This window comes from Lycium ferocissimum, chromosome 4 (assembly GCF_029784015.1).
Source record: "Lycium ferocissimum isolate CSIRO_LF1 chromosome 4, AGI_CSIRO_Lferr_CH_V1, whole genome shotgun sequence".
Taxonomy (NCBI): domain Eukaryota; kingdom Viridiplantae; phylum Streptophyta; class Magnoliopsida; order Solanales; family Solanaceae; genus Lycium; species Lycium ferocissimum.
The window spans coordinates 39,767,997-39,795,863 of record NC_081345.1 but is presented as its reverse complement, the minus strand read 5'-3'; the positions used below and the strand labels follow the sequence as shown (position 1 = coordinate 39,795,863).

The 27,867-nt window shown below is 34.4% G+C and overlaps 1 protein-coding gene across 1 annotated transcript; it reads left to right on the top strand.

The window, feature by feature from the left end:
* Positions 1–17,273: 17,273 nt before the first annotated feature.
* On the top strand, positions 17,274–24,243 carry LOC132052862 (transcription initiation factor IIA large subunit-like). The gene is made up of 12 exons (XM_059444566.1): positions 17,274–17,359; positions 17,426–17,558; positions 18,044–18,214; positions 18,553–18,786; positions 19,013–19,064; positions 19,154–19,212; positions 20,143–20,262; positions 21,480–21,602; positions 23,206–23,266; positions 23,353–23,507; positions 23,635–23,718; positions 23,879–24,243. Exons 2-12 carry the CDS (start codon positions 17,436–17,438, stop codon positions 23,900–23,902), a joined length of 1,206 nt encoding a protein of 401 aa, XP_059300549.1. The 5' UTR covers positions 17,274–17,359; positions 17,426–17,435; the 3' UTR covers positions 23,903–24,243.
* The last annotated feature ends 3,624 nt before the right edge of the window (positions 24,244–27,867 follow it).

The window sequence follows — 27,867 nt, the reverse complement described above, 5'->3', positions numbered from 1 at the left end:
AAAATAAAGAAAGCCCTAAAAGCATAAGGTTGGGTCGTACGGTCTGACACCCGTACGATTGGCGCAGACACGTGGTAGAACGGTCTCGACACGTGGCAATTGAATAACTGATCAACCGGACTAACGGCCACGATCAACTCGGCCATGGAGAAACCGGACTAACGGCCACGATCAACTCGGTCATGGAGAAATCGGATTAACGGCCACGATCAACTTGGCCATGAAGAAATCGGACTGGCTGTGATGAGGAGTTTGCCCCGGATAAATCGGACCTTACGGTTTTCTTCCAATTTCTTCTGATCAACCACTTCTGATGCAATATCCCTGGTCTGAGCGCTCGTGCTTGTTTCTCCCTTCCCTCGATCCCCGGTCTCACCAGTCTAGCATTAATCCAAATTTTACCGTATACAAGCCTGGCATGACAAATGGAAAAAGAATGGCTGAGAACTGGAGTATGGAAATATTACTTTGCGTTAGGCAAATAGCAACGGCAGATATCTAAGTTCGCTGTGAAATGTTTTTAATATGACCTAAAGCTTTTCTCTGCCTCTCCATTTCGTTATTCATAATTAACCATGTTAAAGACTTTAAACCAAAACTGAAAGCTTTGACCGTTTGTAACTAGCTAGTTTTAGAATTGGTTTAGAACGATTATTTATTGTTGAAAACCACTAAAATATTAGTGTGTATAAATATAATTATGTACTCAATTAAATAGGTTCACATCTAGTGAAACGAAAAAAATATCTCTTTCGAGACAAATACGACCACATAAACAGGCCAGCGTGAGTAATCTCGACTTTGTTGCAATAGGTTAGCTATAGCCTACTCGAATTAGGGTGGCAAAATTACTCATCAATATAATCGTTTAACCAGTTTAAGTTTAGGTGGGTCATGGGCTCTTCCATTTTGACCACCCAAGTCAGCTTATTTAAATTGAGTTGAATATGTTGTACAAATTGACCTACAAGGAATCATGTTAAAATATTTTCAAAATGATTTTTTTTATTTGATATTAGCTTAGCAGGTACTCAAATAAGTACAAAAGAATAAACAAAAAAACTAAAACTTAATACTCATCTGTCCCAATTACGTGACACAGCTGAACTTTTAAGATTCAAATTTCTTGATTTTAACTGTATATTCGGATATAAAATGTTTAAGTTATTTAAAATAAATCACAATAATTAATAATTCAAAATAGTTAATGACATGAAAAAATTTGTTTAAAGAAAAATTTATTTGACTCTCAAAATTCGAAAACTGCCACTTTAGACAAAGAGAAAAAAATTAGACAGATCAGAGTATGACCAATCATTTTAACGCAGCCCGCCTTTTATCAACAATGGGAGTCGGTGTCAAAAAGTAACGTAGATCCGGCTTTAACCATGTGAGTCGGTATCAAAAAGTTACATAGACCGGGCTTTAACCATGGGAGTCTGAAAAAATGGAAGTAGAGAAGGAAGAGATGGATGACGTGGTGCGATTCTGAAAGAAGAAAGGGGGCGGATTATGCAAGAAACTGCACACGCATATAGAGCATTCTGATGAGTTTCTGGGGAAAGGGGTTTGCTTATGTGTGTGAGAGAGATAAAAGCATGCAATGCTACGCGTAAGTCTTCAAAATATGCTGAGTGTCTCTCTGCAACTTAATGCATGCATTAAAAAAAACTAAAGCGGATGGTTCCTCTGCTACCTGACATTTACTTATTTTCGTGTGCGTGTGTTTTTCAGTGTTACTCAGTTTTCCGAGTACCTGTTGTACCTCTTTACATGGAAAGAAGAATAAAGGCACTATACTGAAATAACCTTTGAACATTTGAGGAGTTGTCCGCTATCAGCTGAAAGGGCGTTTGTACATGTTTGTATCTATTTCATCAGTCCTCGAGCATAATTTTAGGCTTAGAGGTGAATTGAGAAGATCCACATAGACTTTATTAAACCAAAACTACTACTCCATCATTTTACGTTCATATATTCTCGTGTTAGAATATTCTCTATATATGCAGTATCAATATCAGCTGGCCACATTAATGAATTGCATGTGATCCGAGGCCTACTAAGGGATCATGTCATCAATCATCATATTTGATCTGAATGTTGAATTCATACGATCAAACACTAGAATTTAATTTGACAAACACTTGGAAGACAAGCATTTCTTTGAATGGGAAGACAACGCTAACCTTAATAGGAGTTAAGAAAGGCTACATATCTTTACTAATCCTATTCTTATAGTTGTTCTCAGTTTCGAGGTTTTGTTACGACCTCTTAAGAGAGATTATGAATACAACTCCAAAATTTGAATTATGATTTAACAATTTTCATCATTATTATTGCCTCCTGATTTTGAGTCAAAAGGGTAACGTGACTTCAAGTTACCTGTGACCATAACCACTCCTAATTACAAGATGAATTGACGAAGTGATTAGGTGGACACGGAGATCTAATCATATTACCACGTAATTGTACACAGTCCAATTCTTTCTAACACAAAAAGAAATTAACATCAAGAGTACAATTGTAACAGCGATTAGACATCTGGTGCTGCCATTCGTCGTCCTAACTGAAAAAAAAAAAAAAAAAAAAAAACGATAACTACAGAAATTCATAAAGTCAGAAAAGTAAAACAACTGATTCGTGAATCCGGTAGATATATAGTCATGATATAGTTAGCTTCAGAGCTAAACAAGGCCACTGTGCTGCTGTATTATATATTCTACATCCTCAATCTAAGTGTAGCACCAATTTAGAACTGAATTTCAAGATTATACATGAAGGCTCTGTTTCCGAACAGAGATGTGGTATATCGTTCTTTTGTATGAGTTTAAATTATTTCTAAATAAGCGTACATAACAAATTCTGAATTTAAAGAATTTACTAAATTGTGGTAGGATTCAAACTCGAATCCATAATGTTTCAACTTCCAACTCTAAATGCGTCATTATTGGCTTGGCAAAGCATGCGACGCGTAGGTCAGCAAAACGTGCTGAGTGTCCCCGTAACAAATATAGCAAAGATGGTTTTGCCGCAATTTTGAACGGTGACTGAAATGAAACATTCTTAGTTACAATTTGTGGGCTGCTGCCTGGTTTTTGCATGAGATCACATACTCTATCCGGAATTTTTAACCAAAATGGTGTTCTTTGGCAGACAAATCCAATAAATGGGTTTGTCAGAATTTTGTTAACCAAAATGGTGAAAACGGACCTGTGTTGGAGCGCCTTTAGTGTTCAATTTCACGTCTAAAAATAGATGATTCGTTAAAAATATTTACATTGAAGGTGCTCTGCAACCCATGAGCCATCAGTGGATATTTCAAACTTTAGAGAAAGGCTCATCTTTGTAATGCACCTTTGGTGTAAACTTTAAAAATCAGAATCTGAACAGTTTTTTTTTTTTTTTTTTTTTTTTTTTGTGCGGTGATATGACATAGCATGGTAGCCTTTTCTAAACCTAAAGGCTCATACTATGTAAGACACCTTCAATGAAGCTCATTTACCCACTACTTTTCTCAAAACGCCCTTACTCTTCCCCACCACTTTTCTGAGGTCCCCCGATTTCCCCACCACTTTTCTGAGGTTCCCCCCGTTTCCCCACCTTCTGTCAAGAAAGCTCTCCATAAACAAAAAAAAAAAAAAAAAAAAATTCAAAACATTATTCGGAAGGTGGAGATCAATTCTATCCGAATAATTTGTGCATTAATCAACCATTCAAATCAGAAAGCGCATCTTCAAGAGGTAACCTTTTCATTTTATTTTACTTTTTTGTACTTTATTACTTTTCTAATTTGTGTATTAATTTTTTACCACATTTATCTATACATTGTTGGGTTTATTTGTATTATATTGTTGATTTTGTCTTATAGAATTTTAATATTATTAACCACTATACCTGTCACGACCCGATCCGAGGGCCATAACGGGCACCCGGTGCTAACCCACCCGGGTACCTCTTATCGTACATTCGTATTCACATATAGGTGGACCACATAGCTTACTCGCATGAATGCTATACATCAATAATGCTAAACTCGTTGTAACAACACATTTTTACCATCGTTAACAACTATGCCCACAACAATATACATAAGCCGACGAGGCTATCAAAATGATATACAAAATATTAGCCAACAAGGCTTCAAGACATCTAACCATATACAACTGTCTATGAGCCTCTAAGAAGAGTAAGTAATATCATATAGGCGGGACAGGACCCCGCCGTGCCCATGTATGTACATAAAAGAATAATACCAAAAGCTATAGCTCCGGATGAAATGGAGCTCCCCTAAGTAGTCCCTGAATAAGAAAAGCTATGGATCAAGCACGCTCTCGGCCACTGCGGGGCATGACGCGGTGTCCACAAACAAAAGGACGTCGATCGAATATTGTGCGGAAGTATGTAAAGTATAATCAACATCATAATAGGAACATAAGAGACAGCATAAGATGGGAGAATCGGGAGATAATAATGCCATCATCATCATTACTTACTTACTTGTCTTTCATAGGGACCTTCCATTTCTAATACGTGCTCGTGTACATACATACAAACATATACATATATCTGTATTCCTACCCATATTCGTATTCGTATTCATATACATATTCATATCCATAGCATACCCGATCATGAAGGTTCGGTGGTTTCACATACCCAGCTATAACAAGGCTCGGTGATTATACATACCTGGCCCTACCAAGGCTCAGTGATATCCGTACCCAACTGCAGTGGTGTGCGCGCAATAGATATCATACCCGGCCATATAATCTCGGTGTTACATAATAGTCGTACATAGATGCATATACCTAAGATATCGTCAACCATCATTACTATCATCGTTTCATTACATCTATCCTTGGAGGATCACCCATCATATAAGGAAATTAGTAGATTCGTAAAAGTATCGAGAATCACGAGCTTTAGTAGCTTTAACGATAGAATCATTTGGAGGGCATTATAGAACTCATGAAAGGATAGATATATATAGCCAAGGAACCATGCCTTGTTGAAGAAGGGTTAATGTTACATACCTTTTCGTTTAGCTATTCTACCACTTGAACATTCTCCTTCAATGCTCACGTTTCTACCTTCATTAGAGTTTATACTAATATTAGATAATCGATAGCTTAGCATACTTGACTAAAGTTAGAGAGAATTGGGTAGTATCTCCTTTGTTCATACAACTTTCTCCATATCATATATCAACTCCCAAACGTCTATAATAACACTCACAACATCATAAGCAATAACCTTTATTCACCTACATTATCCATATTTTCCCAATTCACTTCAAATCATCCATAACCATGGTCATAGTACACTATTACGTTCACTCACACAAAATGTTTATCTCATGTTCTTAATGTCATTTATAACATATTTGTAATCACAACACATCAAGAAACATGACTCATTCCAAGCTACTACTCAAAATCTCATTATTCTCATCTTTGTAACCCATTTTCTATCTCCTTTCGTAATCCAAGTCTTTCAACCCCTCAATACTTTAAACAACATGGAATGACCATAAACCTTAGATGGTGTAGGAATGGACTCTATGTGGAAACACTTCACTTGAGCAAAACCCTAATTCCACTTCCACTTGGATTTCCTTGGATGAACCTTAATGAGTTTCTTGCACTTGATTTTCTTGGTTTGATGAAGTTGATCATCAATTTCCTTTGAATTCTTGTGGAAGGGGTGTGGGAAATATTCTAGAGAGTTCTTGAGAGAAGGAGAGTGAAAATGAAATGAAATTAACTTGGGTCCCCTTTTTAATAACTCACAATTTGTCCCGCTTTGGTTTCACAGACCAACATACGGTCCGTATAATTTATATGGACCGTATGTATGGCCTTACCTTTGGTCCAGTGAGGGCTGCCATTCTGGGCAGAATATACGGCCTAATATATGGCCAGTATATTTTATACGGCTAGTATGTTGGACCGTATAATGCCCAGCTTTCCGAAACTAGTTCTCGTCGACTCATTTGATTTTCAATCCTTATGGAACCTTCAAACACTTGTTTAACACCTCATTAACAATCTAAGGGACGTTATAACTCTTTTCCAAGACATCATTAAGCCATCATTAACTCAGTACTTTGTAAATCCTTTTCGATACACAACGTATACCTCGCCTTTCTTGACTAACTTTTTTCTCTTACCTCGAATGTCTTTGAAGTCTCAATTAGAACCATTAATTACTATTTCTTACTCATTGAAGCATCCTATACTTCGTGCCCTTCGTTAGTCTATCCACTGTGCATCAACGTGAAATTTTTCGAGGTGTAACAATACCCATTTGTTATTCCTCCATTTGCTTTCAATTCTCACCATTTCCTCATAAATGAATTCAACCTCAGTGGTGGTTAATTGCCTCAATAAATATTCATTGGTCATTTTAGGTGTTTGCTTATTCGTTGCACTAATTTAAAAGTAACCACTCAAAAAGGAGAAAATTAATCAGAAGAATAACAAAACTAGAACCATTAAAAGCAACCCTTCCAATTTGGTCTAGTATTTGCTACTTTGCTTTGGGTCATCGTTTTTTCTTTGTTGGGTTTGTATTACTATAATTGTCCTTGTTTCTAATTGCGTAACTATTTTCACATTTCATTAAGAAGAGAAAAAGATATAGGCATTGTTTTTTTCAGCTAGTTTTTCAATTTTACAAGTCTCAAAATATGCAGTAGTTTTTTATTTTTTTTCCATTCAACACAAAATAGTCTTTGCAGAGTAGAATAATGGAAGGCTAGTGTGTATCTTAATTTTTGTAGACTACTAAAAATTGAAAAGAAAATCATATTGATATTGACTTTAGCTTGACTTTTTAGGCCTTATGGCGTCACCTACGGTGCATCCACGTCCATTTGATCGGAGTGTTCTTGTAGGGCAAGTTGATCATCGGAGCGAACACATTTGGAGCAATGGTACATGTGACACACTGACGTGTCGTCGGTATGATGGTGAATTTGGGACCACATAGGTAAACATCCATTGCACGAGTGTGTGTGTCGTTACTTACTTGATTTTGAAATTTATGGTATATACGCAGCCGGACATACACCACTTGATCATGCTATGATCACTACTTTGGTCGAAAGATGGCGACCAGAGACTCATACATTCCATCTTAAGTCTGGGGAGGCCATGATTACATTACAGGACGTGGATGTATTACATTACAAGACGTGGCTGTATTGTAGGACGCTGTATGTTTTAATGCAACCTCAACAGTAGTTTGGACATTTTCAACCAATATTGAGGGTTAAACCTGAGGGAAAGTAACAACAAAGAAGAGATTAATTTAGAATCCAAGTTAAAATGATCGACTGGGATTACACCCATGTGACAAGTATGCCTGTCATAGTATTTTCCGATAATCCATAAATTTGTTGGTGTTTTTCGACCTCTGGGAATCTAATCATATCCTGAGTCCCACCTCTTACACTTAACAGTCCAATAATTTTTTTTTTTTATTCCCATACGGTGAACTCTGTGTTACCCCGCAAACTCCATAGTTTTACAGCAGTCTTTAATCTATCCTTACTAGGGAACAACTGCCCAAATTCAAGATCAGATTCTTTATCATTCATCCAAACTTTACAGCTGACACCCTCTGATTACGGGTAGAAGCATACACCTCTGGATGATCTTGAAGATCGCAGAGAAATGGGATGTTCTCCTAGTGAAATGGTGTGTTTTGTGGTATATTATCGGATGGTTGTTGATCATTATCATTATCATCACCAGAGTCACCCATCTCATCCGACTCATATACATCATTAGGGACATCACTATCGGAATCATTACCCTCTTCACCGAAATGAGCATCGGCATGAGCATCAACTTCTACCCTAGCCTGTATTTTGGTAACTCTTGGAATGTCTAAAACTTGAGGGGACCTGCTAGTTGCTGCACCATCTCTAAAATCATAACAATTATAATTACCGACATCAAAATTTGTACCAAAATTAGTACATCCATGGCCATATCTATTGGATGGAACATCAACTTGTGGTGCTATACTCTGTGACAAGAAGCTCGTAAAATTTTGAAAATCTGAAAAACTACTCATAATAGTTGCAGATGGTTCATAAAGATCAAGAGGTGGCTCATTAAGATTCAAAGAGGAAGCATTTAGATTGCGTGCAGGCTCAACAACATCCAACACTTCTCTTTTAATATACATCTCTAGCAAATCAAGATTCATCATATAACGCACCATATCAGGTGCAACCATAAAATCTTGCAAAGACTCATTGTCAAGTATGGGAACTTTAGAATAACGAGCATTACCCTGGACAATGGAAAATGGCCATCTACCCAAAATAACAAGCTCTTAACTTATTCGAGTTAGTTTTCATTATAATAAGTAAGTTTCTAACTAACCAATCATACTCAACATTTAATGGAAGTTTAACAACAGAACGAGCACCACAACTATATCTAACTGTGTCAGATTCATATATTATACCACCGACCCAATACAATGCAACTCTAACATGACGTTTATTTGACATTTTTTAGACCTGAAAAATACATCGCTTTTCAGTAAATATTTACTCAATGGTAAGAGCAATTGACAATGAAAAAATCACTAACCTTTTTTCTCCAAATTCAGATTGGTGAGCATTCAAGATTGTGAATTAAATTATGTACATGACAATATATTCTACTCCAGATATAGAGGAATGGGAAAATAATGTTGAAGGCTCTCTAAGGGAATGCTCCCTCGGATGTATGAGTCTTTAGGTTTGAAAGACTCTGTCTCACTTGTCACATCAGAGCAAAAAACTTTGCTTTTTAAGATTCTCCGATTTTTAAAATTTACACTGAAGGTTCTCTACGATGAATGAGCCTTTCCCCAAAGTTTGAAATATCAACTGAAGGCTCATGAATCTCAAAGCACCTTCAGTGTAAATATATTTAACGGACCGTTTGTTTTTAGACCTGAAAATAGTGCACTGAAGATGCTTTACGACTCGTGCGTTTTCACCATTTTGGTCACAAAATTTATCACAAACCCATTTATTGGATTTATCCCTAAAAGGACACCATACTGGTCAAAAACACAAAATTTAAGAAAATGTTGGAAATAATAATTCAAAGTTGTAGAAAATTGAAATTGGTTAAGATTTGATATTTTAATTCATGTTTAATTATGATCTATAGTCAATTTTTTTTATAGGAATAGGCTTTCCTGTTTTGAGTTAAAGTAGATTTCATACTAACATTTATAGGGGTGTTGCTAGCTAGCTATTTTCATAACAAGAGAGGTAGAGTGGAGATTGTAGCATATTTAAAAACTAGTGAATTTCAGTAATAAAAAAATCAAATAATTATTTTTAAATTTATGAATATTAAAAAATTAGTCTTCAAAAGTTTAGTTTTAAGTTTTAATCTATATTTTATTATTAACATTTAACTTAATACTTTTCTCTAATTTTTCGCCACTTAGCGGTTGTTAGTCTTTTATAATTTAAAACGATTAATCTCTTTATGTGCTAGTGAGTAACATTTATTTTTTTTGTGTATTTAGTATTTAATATATGTACATAAGTATTCATCCTTTTTTTTTTTTTCATTAGTGAGTTAAATTTTAATACTTTCATAATTTATCCTGATTTAAAATCTAAAAGGAAGGGACAACACGAAAAAAACAAAAAACAAAAAGCATACACCCTCAACTTGAACAAAAATTTGAATTGCACACCAAATTTTGAGGAATACATATTGTCGTGTACTTGTAAAAAGCATATCTCCTACAACCATTTTACGCCATATGACATAGATTGTATTTATTCTCCTTAAGCGCATGAAAAGGGGAAAACACACAGGATAATGCAGTATTCGTTCATTAAATATCTTTTCATACTTTTCTTTTGCTTTATTACTATTTATTTACTTTTCTTGTTTGTTTCTCCTCCTTCCTTTTCATTTTCACCCTACCCATCACTTCTCCACCTTTTGCCTCAATTTTTGTCTCTCACTTTCCCCTTCTTGACGTGCTCTTTTGTTTTTCCCCATCTTTGCTTTCTTACTTTCTACCCTTTTATTTTAACAAAATAAAATAAATGCAAAGTGAATTTACTTTTACTTCTACTATGACATATAGTGCTTTTTATATATAGCATATACATATGTAAGTTTTATTTTAAAATATTTAAATTTTTTATTTCCGTATCAAGTATGAAAATTAGGTGATTTGATTCTCGTATTCTAAATCATATCATGCAGAGTGGAGCGGTAGGGATATTATTTTGTGTGTCTTGCTTTTGAAACTAAAGGAAAACAATACAAATTATAAATTCAATTTTCATCAAGCTCTAAACTAACAAAACAAACTCAAGCAAAGAACTTACTTGCGATTATCATCTAAGCGTAGAACAGTGTAGGGTTATAACCAAAGACTCTAGAGCAAAAAGCAACAGATTTGACAATGTCTTTGACATGTACCGCTGTATATAGGCATATGCTGGCTCCAAGTTTGATGTTATTTCCTTTCTTCTTTCTTGTTGCAACTCTTTACATCCTTTTGCATCAAACCTATAAGTTATGCATGATTAGAACAATGTATATAAAATTTGCTATCAAAACTTCCCCATGGAAATACAAAAAGATCAGATATGGTATAATATAATGGTATAGAACTAAAACGAACGGGTATATTATTGCCCTTGAGTAGTTTAATGTACATTAACACACATTAATTATAGAGGAAGGAGAATGAATCAACGTTGCCTTCTTCTTTAGTAAAAACAGTACTTATTACTAATTAAAAGTAGATGTTATGAAGATTAAGGGATGTGAGTTATGCAGATTATTTTTTAAATAAAATAATTAAGAAAAATGAGAGAAAAAATCAAAAAAGGAGAAAAAAGATCAATGGGATTCACTTTTTTTTTTTTGTTTATATATTGCTTGATTTTGTCAATAGAGGATTAATATTAGTTTGTGTCCATATTTAAAACCTTATCTATATGGTGTTTAATATGGGGCCCACATTTTTATTTTATATATAGATTTATTGAGTTTCTAAATAAAATAATTTTCCATTAGAAAATAATAATATAAAAAAAAGTAATTCCCCCATCCAAATTTATGTGGCACAATTGAAATTTCGAGAATAAACCAATTTTTTTTTTTTGCCTTTTAAATATTTTAAGATAATAAGATGTTAACTATTGTGATTTATAGTACTTTTTACTTAGTTTTCAAGTATATAAATTTTATTTCAAAAAACTATAAAATTTGCTATCAAAACTTCCCCCCATATGGTATAATATAATGGTATCAAAGTTTAGAAGTTTAAATAACACACATTAATTATAGAGGAAGGAGAATGAATCAATTTCAAATGTAACACATAAATTGGGATAGATGGAATAGGTCTTATAAATCTAAATTAACAAAATAGTTTTTGAATCTTATAATCTTAAACATATCACGTGAAATATCAATTTTTTTTTTTGTAACATAAAAGTACATAATTATTTTCACTAGCGTGGTTTCCAGTGATTTTTGATTGACCTGGTACTTTGTGGGGAAGAAGCGGTGGCCGCTTAAATATGTGACCTTTTGAGAGGTTTTAAGGGCGGATCCTAAAGGTCGGAGAGCAGAAAATTATGCCAAATATATCGAGGAGCTGCAAAGGGCGTTAGTGTTTGTATCTCATGAGAACTCGAGCTTTTAGAACAAAGACAAAAACAACTTTTGCATATGCTCATACTTCCAAATCTGTAATGGGATATGCACAACGAAGAACGGCTAGTTACTTGATCGAGCTGAATTACTACGAATGATTCATAGGCCTGTGAAGTGTGATCCATACACGCAGTAATAGATTTTAGGGGATCGAGCCTTTTAGAAGAGTTTAAAACAAGTTACTAGTAACAATACTATTTGATCATACAAAATATGCGACTAAAATAGCGTGTCACTGCCACTTCTGTTTATTCAGTTTTTTTTATGATTTCTGGAAAAGTTCTGCTAACTTTAAATTCACGAGTTTAAATAATACTGCTATATTCAGTTAATATAAGAACCATTTCACATATTCACGTTATCTTTATCTTTATAGGTTGTAGCAGATAATTTATTTTATTTTCAAAATTAGAATTCATGATTTAGAAACTTTATCTGTAAATATCCTTTTGTAAAAATATTTTCCTTGGAACCAAGACCCTTAAGACTTATTCGTCGGTTGCCCTCCTAACAGAACTTCATTTCCCGTGGCTGTCTTTTTTACTGTGCTTCTTGTTTCCTAGCTTATGATATTACTTGGTGGAAAAGAAATAGGGTGAGGTTAAAGATTTGGCCTTTCGAGAGGCTTAGGGGGTTTCTAATTCAGCTACCTATAAGTTCAGTTCTAGTCCATTAATTTGCCTTGGAGAATAGACAATAATGCCAAATTTGGGAGCTTGGGACGTTGGTGTCTGTATCTATTGAGAACTCGTAATTTTAGGCTTATTCCACTAATTCATCTGCAAAAACAGAATTAAAAAGGGAGAACTCGAATTTAGCTAGAACATGAAAGAAAGAAATTTAAATTCTCAATTTATATCTTACTTTTCTTTTTAATTTAATGTGTTTAAAGACGAGTATTACATTATGTATTAGTACAATAATTCTTTAAATCAAACATCTCATATACCATATTTAAGACTACATATTCAAAAATATTTCGTTATATTACAGGTATACATCTTTAGTTTAGACCAATAAATTCAAATGCCTTCTCTACTCTTTAAAATTTTGCGCCAGGTAAAACCAAAACACAAAAAATGATGCGAAGGAGGTATTAAAGATATAATTCTTCAAGATTGCGAAGAGGCGATATCTTGATGCACTTAACGCATATATCACGATGTACTCAGTGCAATATGACTATCAACTTAGATGATATTAACCAGAATGATTCATAGCCTACATTCCTAACACTAGAAGATTTTTGAATTGACATATAAAGTAGACTTTATATTGACCAGTACAAAAAAGATCAAATAATTTTAGAGCAAACATAATGCCGGATCTAAATTCAATCGCTCATTTGCATCCTTGTTAATGAAATAAGTATTTGAATAAACAAAAATCCTTAAGGGAAAACAAATTATAATAGTAGTTGATAAAAAATGAACAATTTGTCAATATGAATTATGTACAAAACCCAAGCTAGTGTACAAATAATAACTTATGACAATACTTCATCAAAAAATAATAACTTATGACAATATAGGCCACAAATGAAGCAGTCCAGAAGGAATTGGGAGGGATTGAGTGTTCTGTGGACGTGGAAAGCCCATAGTCTAAAACGGCAATACAAACCCACTAAAATGGAGGTCCGTAAAAGCTGGCTGATTTACATACTTTTTTGGGAAAAAAACATAAGTAGGCAATTGTTAAAAAATAATTCCATTAGCCTAGCAGCACTATTAAGTTTTCATTTTGAAATAAATTTAACATTTTCCAAAGAAATTCCATAGAATTAAACAGGGTCAATCGAACCAAACCTCTTTCTATTTGTCAATAATTATTAAAAAAAAACTCAAACAATCATTCAATTTTTTCGTCTATTCCTTTTCTAAGATATATTTTGCAGAAAAAATAAAATAATCCAGCATTTTTGTGTGTGTTTATATATATATATATATGTTTATGTGTAATTAATATATAGTACAAAATTATAATTGGTATTTTCGCAAAAATATATCTACATGATAAATATACATGGTATTTTCACTAAAAATATATTTATACAAGAAATATACATGGTATTTGTTCAACTGAGATGTAGTTTCATGTAACATATTTATATCACAAATATGCATGGTATTTTCACAAAATGTATTTATACCATAAATATACATGGTAATTAACAAAAAATTATATTTATACCATAAATATACATAATATTTTCACAAAAAAATTATACCATAAATATATATGGTATTTTCACAAAAATATATTTACACAATAATAACTGAAGTATGTTGATTTAATTCTTATTCCCCAAATAAACAAAAACATAAAAGGAAAAAACTAATAGTATCTAACATGGAATAAAAAGGAATGGAAATAGATAATTAATCACTCAACCTAATGACTGACATAGTAGCATAACATGAAATAAAAAGGAATGGAAATAGATAATTAATCACTCAACCTAATGACTGACATAGTAGCATAGAGTCGAACAACAAAAAAGGAGAAAATTGAGATATGGGGGCGGGGGTGCGGGGGCGGGGGGGGGGTGGGTAGTATTGATTAAAGAAGGAATAGAAATGAATTGAAAAAATAGAATTAAGATAAAATATTGAATAGTTGTGAATCCCTAATTTAATGGAATAAATTTAGTAATTCTCCCTGAATTTGTGGAGTAAATGAGCGTAAATTAAGTATACCCAAATTTAATAAAAGCTGCAATTTTTGTTCCACTTGAAATTTACATGACATGTCAAAAAATTTCTTTTTGGCGCGGATTTTCCTTCATTTGGGGTGGTCTTAATTTTTGGCCTTCAAATTGGTGATTTTTTAATTTTTGCTCTTCGCCTAATACCCGAAGTTCTGGGTTCGAACCCCAACTCAGTGAAAAAAAAAAAAGGAATTTTCACAATGCAACTGCTTGGATTCTCAAGGTAGAGCCTTAAGGCAGAATTTTGCAAAATTCTATCCATGCAAAACTCTGCCTTAAGGCCGAATTTTACCTTCAGGCCAAAATTCTGGCTTGCATATCCAAACTCTACCTTGCGAATTTTTTAAAAAAATTTTATTGAGCGGGAGTTCGAACTCGAAACCAAGGGATTTTTAGCGAAGGCCAAAAGTTAAAGACCACCAATTTGAGGGACAAAAATTAAAGACCACCCCCAGCGAAGGACAATCCTGCAAATTGCCCATTTACATAAATTTCATTTTTTAGGCCACCATTTAGATTTTGATCTTATGGTATTTTAAAGTGCGCAAATATAGCCTTTAAAAAGTTATCCTTCTAGACAATGTTAGACTACCGTCTAATTTTTGCTCGTATACCTCTCAACATTATCGAAAAAATATTAAACTGGTGTGTAACATTTGTAATATTTATAGAATGTAGACTGTGGAATAACATTTTCATTTTATTAAAAGGGATTTTTAGACTGTGGTCTATAAGGTCCATAAATTACAAAAGAAATAAAAAGAGGGTCATTTAACAAAAGTTTTCAAAAGGGACAACTAGTGGAAATTCCTGATAAGAACTATATAAGTTCTCATTCATTTCTTTCTTTTTCTTTTCGCAAAAGTAGCGGGACTGATCATTTTTCGAATATGTAACTAAAAGATCGCTCCATTTATAAGATAGTTGAAAAATAATTATTTTTATGACAAAAATAAAATCTAGAGAAATTAAAGTATCCCTAGCTAAAACACATTCGAACTTATATAAGTGAAAATTTGAACACACTTATGCTAGAGTTCCAAAGTCACCATATGCGGCAGTCAACATAATGTGCTGGAAGTTGAACTTTTACAAGTTAGGTTCTAGCACACCCGTGCTAGAGTTCCAAGAAAAAATACTGGAATTTAGCATACTATTAATTCTCTGCTAGCATAACATTAAGCATTGTATAGTCCCCTATGCAAGTTTAGGAGCTATACAGTACGTATCCATAATTGTAAGAGTTATACAGTACGTATTCGACCAAATTAACCATTTTGCTGCATATTAGTAACAAAGAATAATTCCCATCAAAATATTTAAGATATTTTTCTAGCTACATATACTTAATTAAAGGGAAAGGGTTGGGAGGAACAGTTTTACTCAGGCTACAATGATTTCCTGATCAATTTCAGTTTAAGAATTAAACTAAAAGCTCTTATTAAACCTCCATTCGTTATTAATATACCACTTTAAGCTAATTGAAGCATTTAAAACTGTCGTTATTCCAATTTCAGGAACTTTTTTTTTCATTGTTAGTAAAAAAGATATGCTTTGACTCAGTGGTGAGAGGTTAGATAGGCCCTCTTGCATATGGTTATATCAAAATCTAAATACATGAAAAACGAATGGTATATATGTGCAAATATGACATGACCCATGTATGTCAAAAATATGGAATGAAAAATGAGAACAAAATTATTTGTCTTATTTAATTACCAATTTGTACATCCACAAAAAAAAAAAAGTGAAGAATCATCACAAAAGTCAAATGAACTATCAGGTCCTGTATTGAACATTTATTTCTCCTAGTGACTAGTGAAACTGTTAAAGCAACATATTATTTTCTAGCACGTATCTTTATTTAATATGAAATTAAATAAAAGACTATTTGAAAATGAATTTTAATGATTGAAGTTGCAACAAGAACAACAAAGATGTTGAGGATTAAGTAGCACTTTCATTGGAGATCATTTACCATTTTGCTTGTTTACAAAATAGAAATGAATGTGATATCCCGCTAACCAGAGCAATAAAACCATGAAGAATGTCACTATGAATGTGATATGATACATTGCACATACAAACTATCACACAAATCGAGTCACAAACTTAATTCTCATGGTGGACGTGAATTCATAAAATTTTGCGTCCAAAAAAATTGTCAATATTGAATGATCGAGCATGTAACATTCACGAATATATGATACTTATAGGATGAAAGCTATTGGTACTCATTTGGTGTGTGAATTAAATGAAAGGATGGAATGAGCTTCACGGCAATGATAGAACTCAACAATCTGCTAAAAAGAAAAATACTTAATGAATACTATTTTAAAAAAATTATGAAAGAAATAATAAAAATTACGTCTCAATCTCAAAAGTCTAGTTGTACTTTGATCTTAATTTAAAAAGAGTGATTATTTTATTACCATCTGCTTTAGTTTCTCAAATATTCAATATGTCACATAAACAAAAGCCCTCAATTTTCCATCTTTTGCATTCTTACTCTTAAACTTGTTAATATAATCATACTTCTCAAAGAAATTCCTATTATGCATTATATTTTTGTATCAGTACTTTTTATACTATATCTTAAGCTTTAATGACAGAAAAAGTAGTAGAAGAAAGAAAAATTATACTAGTTCAGGTTAAGAGAAAGTAGTATTGGTGAGGCAGCTATGGGCCGCCTAAGCTGATACACCCATGTCCCTGTCTTGGAAAAAAAATCTCCCAATTTATAAAATAAAATTTCTTTCTCCCAAATTAGGAGCTACTAGATACCGCCACGTGTACTCACACCCACATATAAACGGATGCAAACCTATTTATATTGCAATCTTTTATTCCTTGTTCACCTCCGCCTGTTTTCTATCTGTCTCCGTCACAAACTCGAAAACCCTAGGCCCTAATTTCACCCATGTATTATCAATCGGTTAGGGTTTAGTTTCGTACGATCGTTTATTACGTTAATATTTCCTTAGATTTATTAATATTATAAACCTAGGTTTGGAGGAATGGCGAGTTCTACTACAAGTAATGTTTACATTCATGTAATTGAGGATGTTATTAGCAAGGTCCGTGAGGAGTTTATGAACAATGGTGGGCCTGGAGAGGCAACCCTCAACGAGCTTCAAGGAGTAATGTTTCTTTTTTTACATCGATTTTTTCATTAGTTAGTAATCTAATGATGTGATTTATGGGGTTTATATTAGTTGATTTCAGATTAGTTACTATTCTAGGGGGGTTTTGGTTGGTTAATTTTGTTTTTTTCATTGAATTTTTCAATAATTAGTAATTTAATGATGTGATTTGAGAATGTTTATGTGTTTCTAGGGTTTGAATTTTTTACTATTCTAGGGATTTTTTGGTTGGTTGATCTGATTACCCTGTTTTTTTTCTCTCTCTTGTTTTTTGATGGTCATGGATCCAGTTAGGTGAAATTAAGGGTTTTAAGATTGGTAATTTTCTGTATCTGTAGGTTTAAATTCAATGGGTTGCAGATTAGTTGCTATTCTAGGGTTTTTGGTTGGTTGATTTGATTACCCTGTTTTTTGATGGTTATGGATCCAGTTTAGGTGAAATTAAGGGTTTTAAGATTGGTAGTTTTCTGTGAATATTTTAGTTATGGGAGACGAAGATGATGCAGGCTGGGGCAATATTGGGTCCGATAGAGAGGAATTCAGCTCCCAAAGCGACGCCCGGAGGTCCAATAACCCCGGTTCATGACCTTAATATGCCTTATGAAGGCACTGAGGAGTATGAAACTCCGACAGCAGACATACTGTTTCCTCCCGTGAGTACCTGCTTCTTGTCATTCAGTTTGAGAGATTTTTATTGTTCCCTCCGTTTCAATTTGTGGTTTTGATTTGGCTTGGAGTTTAAGAAAGTAAAGAAGACTTGTGAATCTTGTGGTCATAAGCTAAAGATATGTGGAATGTACCAAAATGTCTTTTCATCACGTGGTCTTGAACATGCCATGTGGAAAGTTGGAATTAAAGGGTTGCCAGAAAAGGAAAAAGGCATTCTTTTTGAAACGGATTTAAAAGGAAAGTAAGACAAACAAATTGAAACGGAGGGAGTAGTAAGTAAGCTAGGTTGCTAAATTGACACATGGATGTTCTCCACTTGCAGACTCCATTGCAGACTCCCTTGCCTGGAACAGCCCAGACACCATTACCTGGAACAGTGCAGACACCCCTCCCAGGAACTGCCCAAACACCACTTCCTGGAACATCTGATAGCTCATCAATGTATAATATTCCTACAGGTGGCACTCCTTTTACACCTAGTGATTACTCTCCTTTAACTGATACTGGTGGTGCACCTGAGATGAAAGCCGGTCCAGGGAGACCTAGCCCATTTATGGTAGGCTTTCACTATCCTTGTTGTTGTTGTTGTTGTTGTTCCACTATCCTTATTGTGTTCTGTCCAACGGAATCTGCATCTGTTGTCTAGGATTTATGTTGGCCGCATGGAAACATTAAGTTTTTCTAATAGGGTGATTTGTTGGCATTTCCATTTTTCTGTTGCTGCTAGTATTCTGCTTTCGAGATCAGTATAGTATTGAAAAATTTTGCTTTTACTTGAGCAGCAGCCACCCTCCCCTTGGTTGAATCAAAGGCCTCCCCTTGATGTTAATGTTGGTGAGCAAAATATTTAAATATATTCCATGGAAGCAAATCATTTTGATGCATTATGTATATTAAGCATTAGTCGCCTTCCTCCTGTGCAGCTTATGTTGAAGGCCGAGAAGAAGGTGATCGCGGAGCTACTCAGCAACCCATGACTCAGGTGAAATATTATGCTTCTATATATTTGCTAAAGAAAGAAAGGCCACGCATCGTCTTTATTGTAAATCGTGTGACATGCTGTTCCTGTTAAACATACACACACGCATAAATATATTTTTATTAACTTTAATCTTTAATTGTCGCACCTGGAAAATTTCCTCACAAGCAAACATGTAAACAAGAGCAATTAGAAACAAAGTAGTCCACTTTGTTTCAGCATACCATTCTCATAGTTTATAGATAATACTTCCTCTCTCTGGAAATTCCCAAACTAACGTTTTTGTACATTTAGTAAGTACTTGTACAGTTACTTATCTTGGTAGTCAGAAGCCCTTCTTATGTAGCCCGTTTCACTCTTCTCTTAAAAAGCTCCCATGGCATATGTAGCTATAGTAAGTAACTACTATTGGCTGTAGATCGGGTGAAAAACTTTTGGTCAGAATTTATTTATCTGCCTGGTTTTATTGCCTTTATGGTCTCAAAACAACATTTAGTAATTTGGAGATCATTTAAATAAATTTTGCAGGGTTTCATCCTGATGAGAAGGTGCTAATTAGTAAATGTTTTGTTTCCTAATACATAAGCTTATATCAGAATGTTGCTGTGTTTTGAACACATGAACACATTTTTTAGGTTCTGTAGGGTGGGGAGGGGGTAGGTCTGCATGATTTGAGTTTACATCATTATGTTGGACGTAATTAAGTATTTTGTATAAATCCAAGGAAGGAAATACTTGAGTTTGATGTGAATCTCTCAATTTTCAACCCTCTTGTGTACTCAAGCAACAAATCTCTCTCTTCATATTATATATATAGGTCATGTCAATGTCCTGTACCATTGTTTCCCTTTCTCTTGGCTTTAAACATATTTCCTCTAACAAAACATGTTACTCTTTGATCCAGTGTCGGACTTGATGTTATCTAAATTGCAGGACTTCTTTATGAATTCTGCTGGAAAGCGGAAAAGGGAAGATTTTGCATCTCAATATCATAATGGGGGATACATACCTCAACAAGATGGTGCTGCAGATACAGTATATGACAACATGAAGGCAGGGCCTTTGCTCATTCACGGAATTTGATACTTATATATATCAAATCGATGATATTAACTCTTGGCTAACTTTAGCAAACAAGACTTGGTGATCAAATGAGAATTATATCTGGAGAGAGCAGTTGTTTGAGGGGAGGGGGGTGGGTTATTTAAATGCAGGCAGTAAGATCTGGACTTGTATCGTTAAACAATGTAACATGTGTACAATCCTAAATGTGTAAATATCAGATGTCTTCCTAATGGATAAAACTTTTGATCTTGCCCATTCTACATGTGCAAATATAATCTTGCACATCCAGTTTTGATCTTGCAGACCCATCTACCTAAGCCTTGGTGGATAGAGTTACCCGGTATTTATATTGGTGGGAGGTAGCCGGTATTCAGTGGAATTTTTAAGGTGCATGTAAGCCGGTCGGGACACCAACGTCATAGAGAGAGAGAGAGAGAGAGAGGTAGGGGTTTTAAAAAAGGGAGATTCTCTGAATTTCATAATCCCTCTGCTGGCAAGTCTCTAGTTAGTGTAGCCACAACTAAACGTTAGCTCCAACTAATTAGTATTGCCTACATCTATCCATTGCTTTCATTGTCTATTTCAACAAATTGTAGGTCTTTTGAGAGAACTTTTTACCGTGTGATTTTAGGTTTAACTTGTCCCATTGTAACATCTTCATCATCATGTCGTCACGCTTAAGAATTGGTGCATATGGAGGGCTGCGTAGGACATGCTCAATCTATCACAGAATTCATTTGCTCATTTTATCCTTGATATGCTACTTGCATCCTCCGTATAATATGATATCCAATCTTATATGACCACACATCCATTTCAAAATACTGGGTGAAATATGCTTTATATCCATGGAAGGAAAACCTCTCTTCTTTTTTCCCCGCTTTTCATTCCTGCTCCTTTTGGTTTGGATTAGCTTTGGGTTGGGAAGAGAAAGTAGGTCGATCTGTCTCACTGCTTGGTCAACAACACAAGTCATTTCTTGGAAATTTACTCCTCCAAGGAGAAGGGAGTTGAGTTGCCGACATTGTTAAATATAGCTCTTGGCATGGAATTTCATAATTAGAAGATTAACGTAGTGGTGCCCTACTTGTCTGATTAGATGCACTCCAACCGGTGATCACCGTTTTGAATTATGTTTCTGTCTTTACAAATAACCTATAGTAAGAACAAGATGTATGTGTTTGATCATGGTTCGTCCTTTACAGACTGGTGAAGGCAGCAGTATTGAGCTTGAGTTGGTCACCCCTGTCCAGGCTGCTGCTTATAGAATTCCTCAGTTCGACGGTCCAATTCCGGACTCTTACGATGATGCGCTTTCTACACCCAATGTAAGTTCTTCCTTTTGATGAGTCAGCCAATGTAAAGTTCTACATCGTCACAGAAAGGCATATTCACATTCTATGCAAGGACATGCCTTTTGTCCTATTTATTCAAGGCGTAATTACCTGGTTGATCACACATGTGTTATTTTAATTGCAGTCTTCATCCATGTGCAATGTATCTGTTTTTGCTTCCGTTGTGGCATTTTAACTTTGGGGTTTCCTGAAAATTTCCTTTTACTCTGAGAATGAATTTTCAGATGCTTTTTGAGTTTTGAAAGGTGCTTTTGTAGATCACCTTCCAATAGATCAAGACGATTAAAATTTACGTTATAGATCTCTTAGCAGAATAAGATTGTCATAATGATTAGCGACTTGCTTACATTGCTCACCTGTATCTATTTGAACATTTTCCCATGTGCATCCGAAAATGGTTATGCATATGAATAGCTGACATCCCTTGTTACCACAATCCAATGAAGCTTCCCTTGTCAGCTAGGGTATTGTGACCCAGATAATTCAAAATCTAAGTATGGTATTGACTTAGTCTCCGCAAAGTGCTTATTTGAATGAGACACAGATAACATATGTATGATTTTTTCTTTTGATGAAGTAACATACGCATGTATTTTGATGGGATAGTCAGTTACCTATGGAGGAAGGCATGCTTGAGTTGGATTGGAGCTGGCGAAGACCCTTAGTTATTATGACATTAAATAAGCTCACAAAAAGATGGTCTAACATTCTCACTCAAGTCACTAGCAAATTCATTTAAATTTTGATTGTCTGACCCTTCTGCTTAAAGGCCAAAATTTTCTATATCGAAGAATTCAAGCCAATGTAAACTAATGTTGTTTTCGTTTTACTTATAAAAAGGTGAAAGAAACTAATTTTGATTTTGTTTAACAACAGCATGCCCTGATCCATTATGGTTGACGTAATTTCTGTTTAGTTTGACCAGGAAGAGAACCTATTTTTCCCTTCAAGGGCGACGCCCACTATATCAGGAAGCAATTCTATTATTAAATGATGGTCTGAATTTGGTGTTACATCTCATACCTGACCCATGTCTTCCTTCGATTATTTTAACATATTTATTACATACTCAAATATAACAAATCATTGGAACTCGTCTCTCTTAACCTACGTGAAAAGTCAACCTGGTTATACGCATATGATGAAGTGAGTAACTAAATAAACTAATGCTATTTGATTTTTCTTTTTCCTGAGATCGCACATCTTTTTCGCTAGCAATTACCTGCTGTTTTTCTACTATTTTGAAAAATATCACCTAACCTTATTAGTTTGGTCAATATAACATCCATTCCTAGATTCTGCCCTCAATTTTGAACTATGATCAACTAATAGATAGAAGTGTAGCCTAGTGTATATGTTTCTGAATCCTGTCTGCAATCATAATGTTGAATAAGAAATACAATCGGTTTATTGTGCCTATCCTGTAACATATATGCTTGAGGAAGCTTTCTAGATCTTCTACTGGAGTGAGGATGATAACTTCTTTATCCTCTTTTCCTCGTATTATTTGAGAAACATGAAATCTAACAGCTTTGGAATTGTATTTTAGTAACCTTTGTTTTCTCCCAACTTGAAGATCTATTATCAAGGGGTGGTCAATGAAGACTATAATATTGTCAACACACCAGCACCAAATGGTAATCTATTCTCAGCTGCATAATCTTTATGGCTATAATTTATCCTTATTCTGATGCTGCGTCAACATCTTTTTGGCATCCTTTAGATATGCAAGCGCCTACTCCTGCTCCTGTCCTTCAGAATGATGAAGTTGATGATGATGATGAGCCTTTGAATGAAGACGACGACGATGATTTGGATGATGTGGACCAAGGGGAGGATCTAAACACAGCACATCTAGTTCTGGCTCAGTTTGACAAGGTTAAGATGCCCTTTCTGTTAATGTATTGAGTGGGAAGATTTTGTAGGCCCCATCGGTTGTTTTATCTCAAAAAATGGAAATGTCTGACTTGTGCTACAAAAGCTGACTTGATACAACCTTCTGTAGGTGACGCGTACAAAGAGCAGGTGGAAATGCAATCTTAAGGATGGCATAATGCACATAAATAACAAAGATATTCTTTTCAATAAGGTTGGATTTCTAGAACCTTTTGTTGTACTTATTAGAAAAAACCTTTTTTTTTTCTTCTCTGATTTCCATTTTGTTTTATTTGCTATATAGGTCCCTTGTTTTTATTAGTGTTGTTTCTCTTCCTTTGAGTTGATCTATTTGGTCATTGTTACTTGTCCAGGCAACTGGAGAGTTTGATTTCTGAGGCAGTTGGACGAAAATCTAATGTGCAGTAAGGAGCTCAAATCGGGGAGGCAATCTAGCTGATTACTTATTTTGTTGATGGTATTTCAGTGAAAGTAAAAACTCGAGGAGACTTAAGTTGCCTAATGCTCGTTGGTGGATACGTTTTTTGGTTAGCCGGGTGTATTTCAAGTGTTGTGCGCTTTTGGAACATCTTGGTTGATTTAATACCAGTGGAAACTTTCTTTCTCTTGTTTATGTAATTTTAGTTGAACTGAGCTCATGAAACCCATTTGGGTAATTCCCATGACTGTGTGCTCCTTGGATCAGCCGTGTTAATATAAATTCCCAATTTGCTTGTTAGGTGTTCACCTGTGAATGTGTTGTAACATGTGGCTTATGAGAATTTAGTTTTGAGTATGGCTCCTAGTGGTGTGGTAGAAATTTTGGGTCTCGATGAACTTAATGTGCTGCATTCAGCTATTGACAACATAGTTTATTGCCTTAAATGCATGTTTGTTGAACCTTGTATAATTTTTCACGTCTGTGCTAGGCTCTGCTATCAATCGGAAAACAAAAAGAAAAAAAACTGACAGGTCAAGCTTTTAGCCTTGTGATATCCATACCTTGAAAAGTTAGTTCACGCCTCAATATTTTCACCAACCTAATGAATAAACAGTGTATCTTTACATATACGATTATTTCTAAACTATAGTTAGCTGCTTCTATTCTCAGTTTATCATTAAACAATGCATGACAAATTGATATAGTTTGGTGTAAATACCAGGGCGTATAAGTTCTTATCGTATTCCACGGTGTAGCCACCCTGACCTGGTAGTGCTTTATTGAACCTTGCTTTCCATTTGACTTTGACGTACATATTGAAATCGAGGATGATTAATATCCTTGCGGAAGGATTGATTTGCATCACAGGTGCAAAAAGCAGACGAAAACATATTTGCATAATAAATTAGATGCTGTAATAAGATGAATACTCGCATTTTTTCATCAAGAAATGATCATTTCCGTATCATCCAGCTGGGTTCTCGGATTCTAAAACTGGGTTCTCGGATTCTAAAACATTAAACATGATAAACTTTATTGTTGATGACAAATTGAGGAGCAAATGCTATCTCTATTTGTCTCAAAGCAGTTAGGAAGCCAAGAAACAGGCCGTATGTACCTTAAAACAATCGGATCTAAAATCAGATGAAATACAAAGAAGATAACAAAAATATGGTTACATTGTGTAAAACAAATAAACAGACTACTCAGATCCTTAACCTCTTACTATAATGTAAGAGCGAAGGTTCGACTTATTAATATCATAAGAAAAAAATCACACAAATTCGGGAAATAGTACATCTAATTCACCTATACAAAACAAGCCTACTTTGCTCGGCCTCTTAAAAAATATAGTCAGGTATGTCTACGACAACATTTGTGGAGGGAACGAGCAACATAGGGATAAACCTCAATGCCCGGAATTGGCAAGAGTGCATTGTGACTGAAACAAGGCGAAAATCGTCGAAGGTTCTGTATATGTCCCTAAAGCAGGATGTTGCCAACCACTCTTCTCCGAAGGGCCATTTCCCTGAATAATATTTTTGGCTGGTCCATTAATGTTATCATTACACTTTGCATTTTCATCTTGAGATTTTGTAGGAAAAATAAGGGGAGATAACAAAGGAATGGCACAATGAGATGAAGCTTCTTCCATGAAATTGAAAGGTACTTTGAAACCATCCACATCCATTTTGTTATCTAGTTGTAGAGAAGAAGGTGCTTTCTTTTGCAACCTCGTACAAGACACTTTTTTTTCGGCCTCTTCCATTCTCAGATAGTGATAATAATGGTTCCTTGAATCTTTGGTATCATAGTGAGAAAAAAACTATGAAGAGGAGCTAAATATGTTTTAAGAATGAAGCGAGAATAGAGGGAGAAAATAGAATGTACTTTTATGGTGCGGAAAGTATGGGGTCGGTTGAGAAGATTCTATTTTTCTTTCCACGGTTATGATTTTTATGTATATTAAAAGATGAGTGTGAAAAAATTGTGGAACAGTTACATGTAACGGACATTTTATTCTAATGATTAATGAACATTCACAAGCTTCCATCTTTTACGTGGCTATTTGTTGTTATCTTTTGCTGTTTTGGTTCATTTCAAATGGCTTTTTAGCCTTTTAAATTTGGTCGAAAATAAGTGTTATATTAGACAACCTATAAGTCTTAATTACTTCTTTTTTCCAAGTTTATCCTTAATCTAATATATGATTTAAAAGTCTCATAGATATAAAGGGTAATCTAGTCTAAACGCTTACAATTAATGTATTAAACGGTTTTCTTAACGAGAGAGCGAAAAAAAAAAAAAACCTTTTAAAAAGATAAATAATATCTACCGGAAGTAGTACAAACTAGTTCAATGGTTCGCTTGGGTTTTGGTACTTAAAACAGGACATTACACAAAAGTCGTTACTCCTTGTTCATACTCCGGTTTGTTTGCATATTGCATCATTTATAAATGGTTGGATTAGCATTTTGCTAAAAACCATAAGTATTTTTTTCTTTTATTTTGAAAAGCAAACAATGTTTTTTTTTTTTTTTTTGGTAAGTATCTACCTAAAATATTTTTAATCAAGGACCAACTTTTATATTTTGTCCATGGAAGTGATATTTTACTGCCTCCGTGATTTCACGAAGCAACAATACCAACACACCAGTGAAATCTCACAAGTGTGATTTCACGAAGCAGTTTTATTATTTGCCAGTACTTATTACAAGTAATATTTCGCTATTACAGGAAACCAGCCTTCATGTATCATGCACTAATATTAATTTACCTTTTGAAATTAAGTTAAAAATCATTCAAATTAAGAACAAAAGCTTGTAGCTTTTTGTTTTCTTTTACTTGATTGGAGTTATAGTCCTATCCATTTATTCATTTGACCTTCTTTATTATGTTTGATTCCCTGAATGCTTACATGGTCTTATATATGAACAATGAAGTATTCTTAGAGAAATTTTCCGTTGATGCGGCCATTCATTTCTTTTCATGTTGGTCTTTCAAACTTTACCGAGAGTAAGTACAAATCCGTTAAATATTGAAACCTGAATAAAGTGGAAAGGATACTGTTATAGCCCGTATTTCGTGCGTCCGGATGTTGTGAGACAATGGTGAGAAATTAAGGACAAGACCATGTTCTAAAATAGTTTTAATGTCGGAGTTGTGAGGAATATTATTTATGAATATTGGTATTGTGGAAATGTTGAAAAAGGTTAAGGGTAAAAAGGAAAAATTTGCAAAGTGGCATCATGGGAATAATGTGGAAGGCTAGGGGTAAAATGGTAATTTCACAAAGGTTCAAGGAAATTCTTGAAGGGCCAAAGTGTACAAAAGAAGACACTTGGTCTTCTTTGACCAAGTAAGAAAAGTCAAGAAAAGAAAAGAAAAATCAAGAAAAAGGAGGAGAAAAGTCTAGAAAGGGAAGAAAGGGAATATGTGACCAAAATTGAGGGGCTTAAGCATAAATATATATAAGTGATGGGAGATATTATATATATATATTTGGAGTCATCTCTTAGTTGAAGAAATAAGAAAAGAAAAAAAAGAAGAAGAAGAGAGGGACATAGTAGTATTCGGCCATGGCTCCAAAATGGGAGCCATGGAAGATGCTCAAAATAAATTATTTTCTTCCACTTTTCCTACCTAATTGAAGGTCCTCAACAACATGGAGTGGTTGTTGGAACAAGCAAAGCATTTGTTGTACAAGTTTGGAGCCTAGTCAAGTAAGAAGAAGTTAAGTAAAAAGGTATGTATTCAATCTTCTTTCATATGTTTTGGATGGTTGTGAGTATTGTAGTATGTAGAAAGGGATGAAAGTCATGAAAATATGGAAGTTGTGGGTGTGGCCGTGTGTGTGTGTTGTATGAGAAAATGATGAATTAATTTTATGAGGTAAGTTTGTTGTTGTAACGTATAGAAAAG

Bases quoted from the DNA above. Each gene is read 5' to 3' on its own strand.
- LOC132052862 (XM_059444566.1), top strand. From the start codon at position 17,436: ATGGCGAGTTCTACTACAAGTAATGTTTACATTCATGTAATTGAGGAT. The intron at 19,065-19,153 runs GTGAGCAAAATA...CCTCCTGTGCAG, and splicing joins TCCCCTTGATGTTAATGTTG to CTTATGTTGAAGGCCGAGAA. The intron at 23,267-23,352 runs GTAATCTATTCT...GGCATCCTTTAG, and splicing joins CAACACACCAGCACCAAATG to ATATGCAAGCGCCTACTCCT.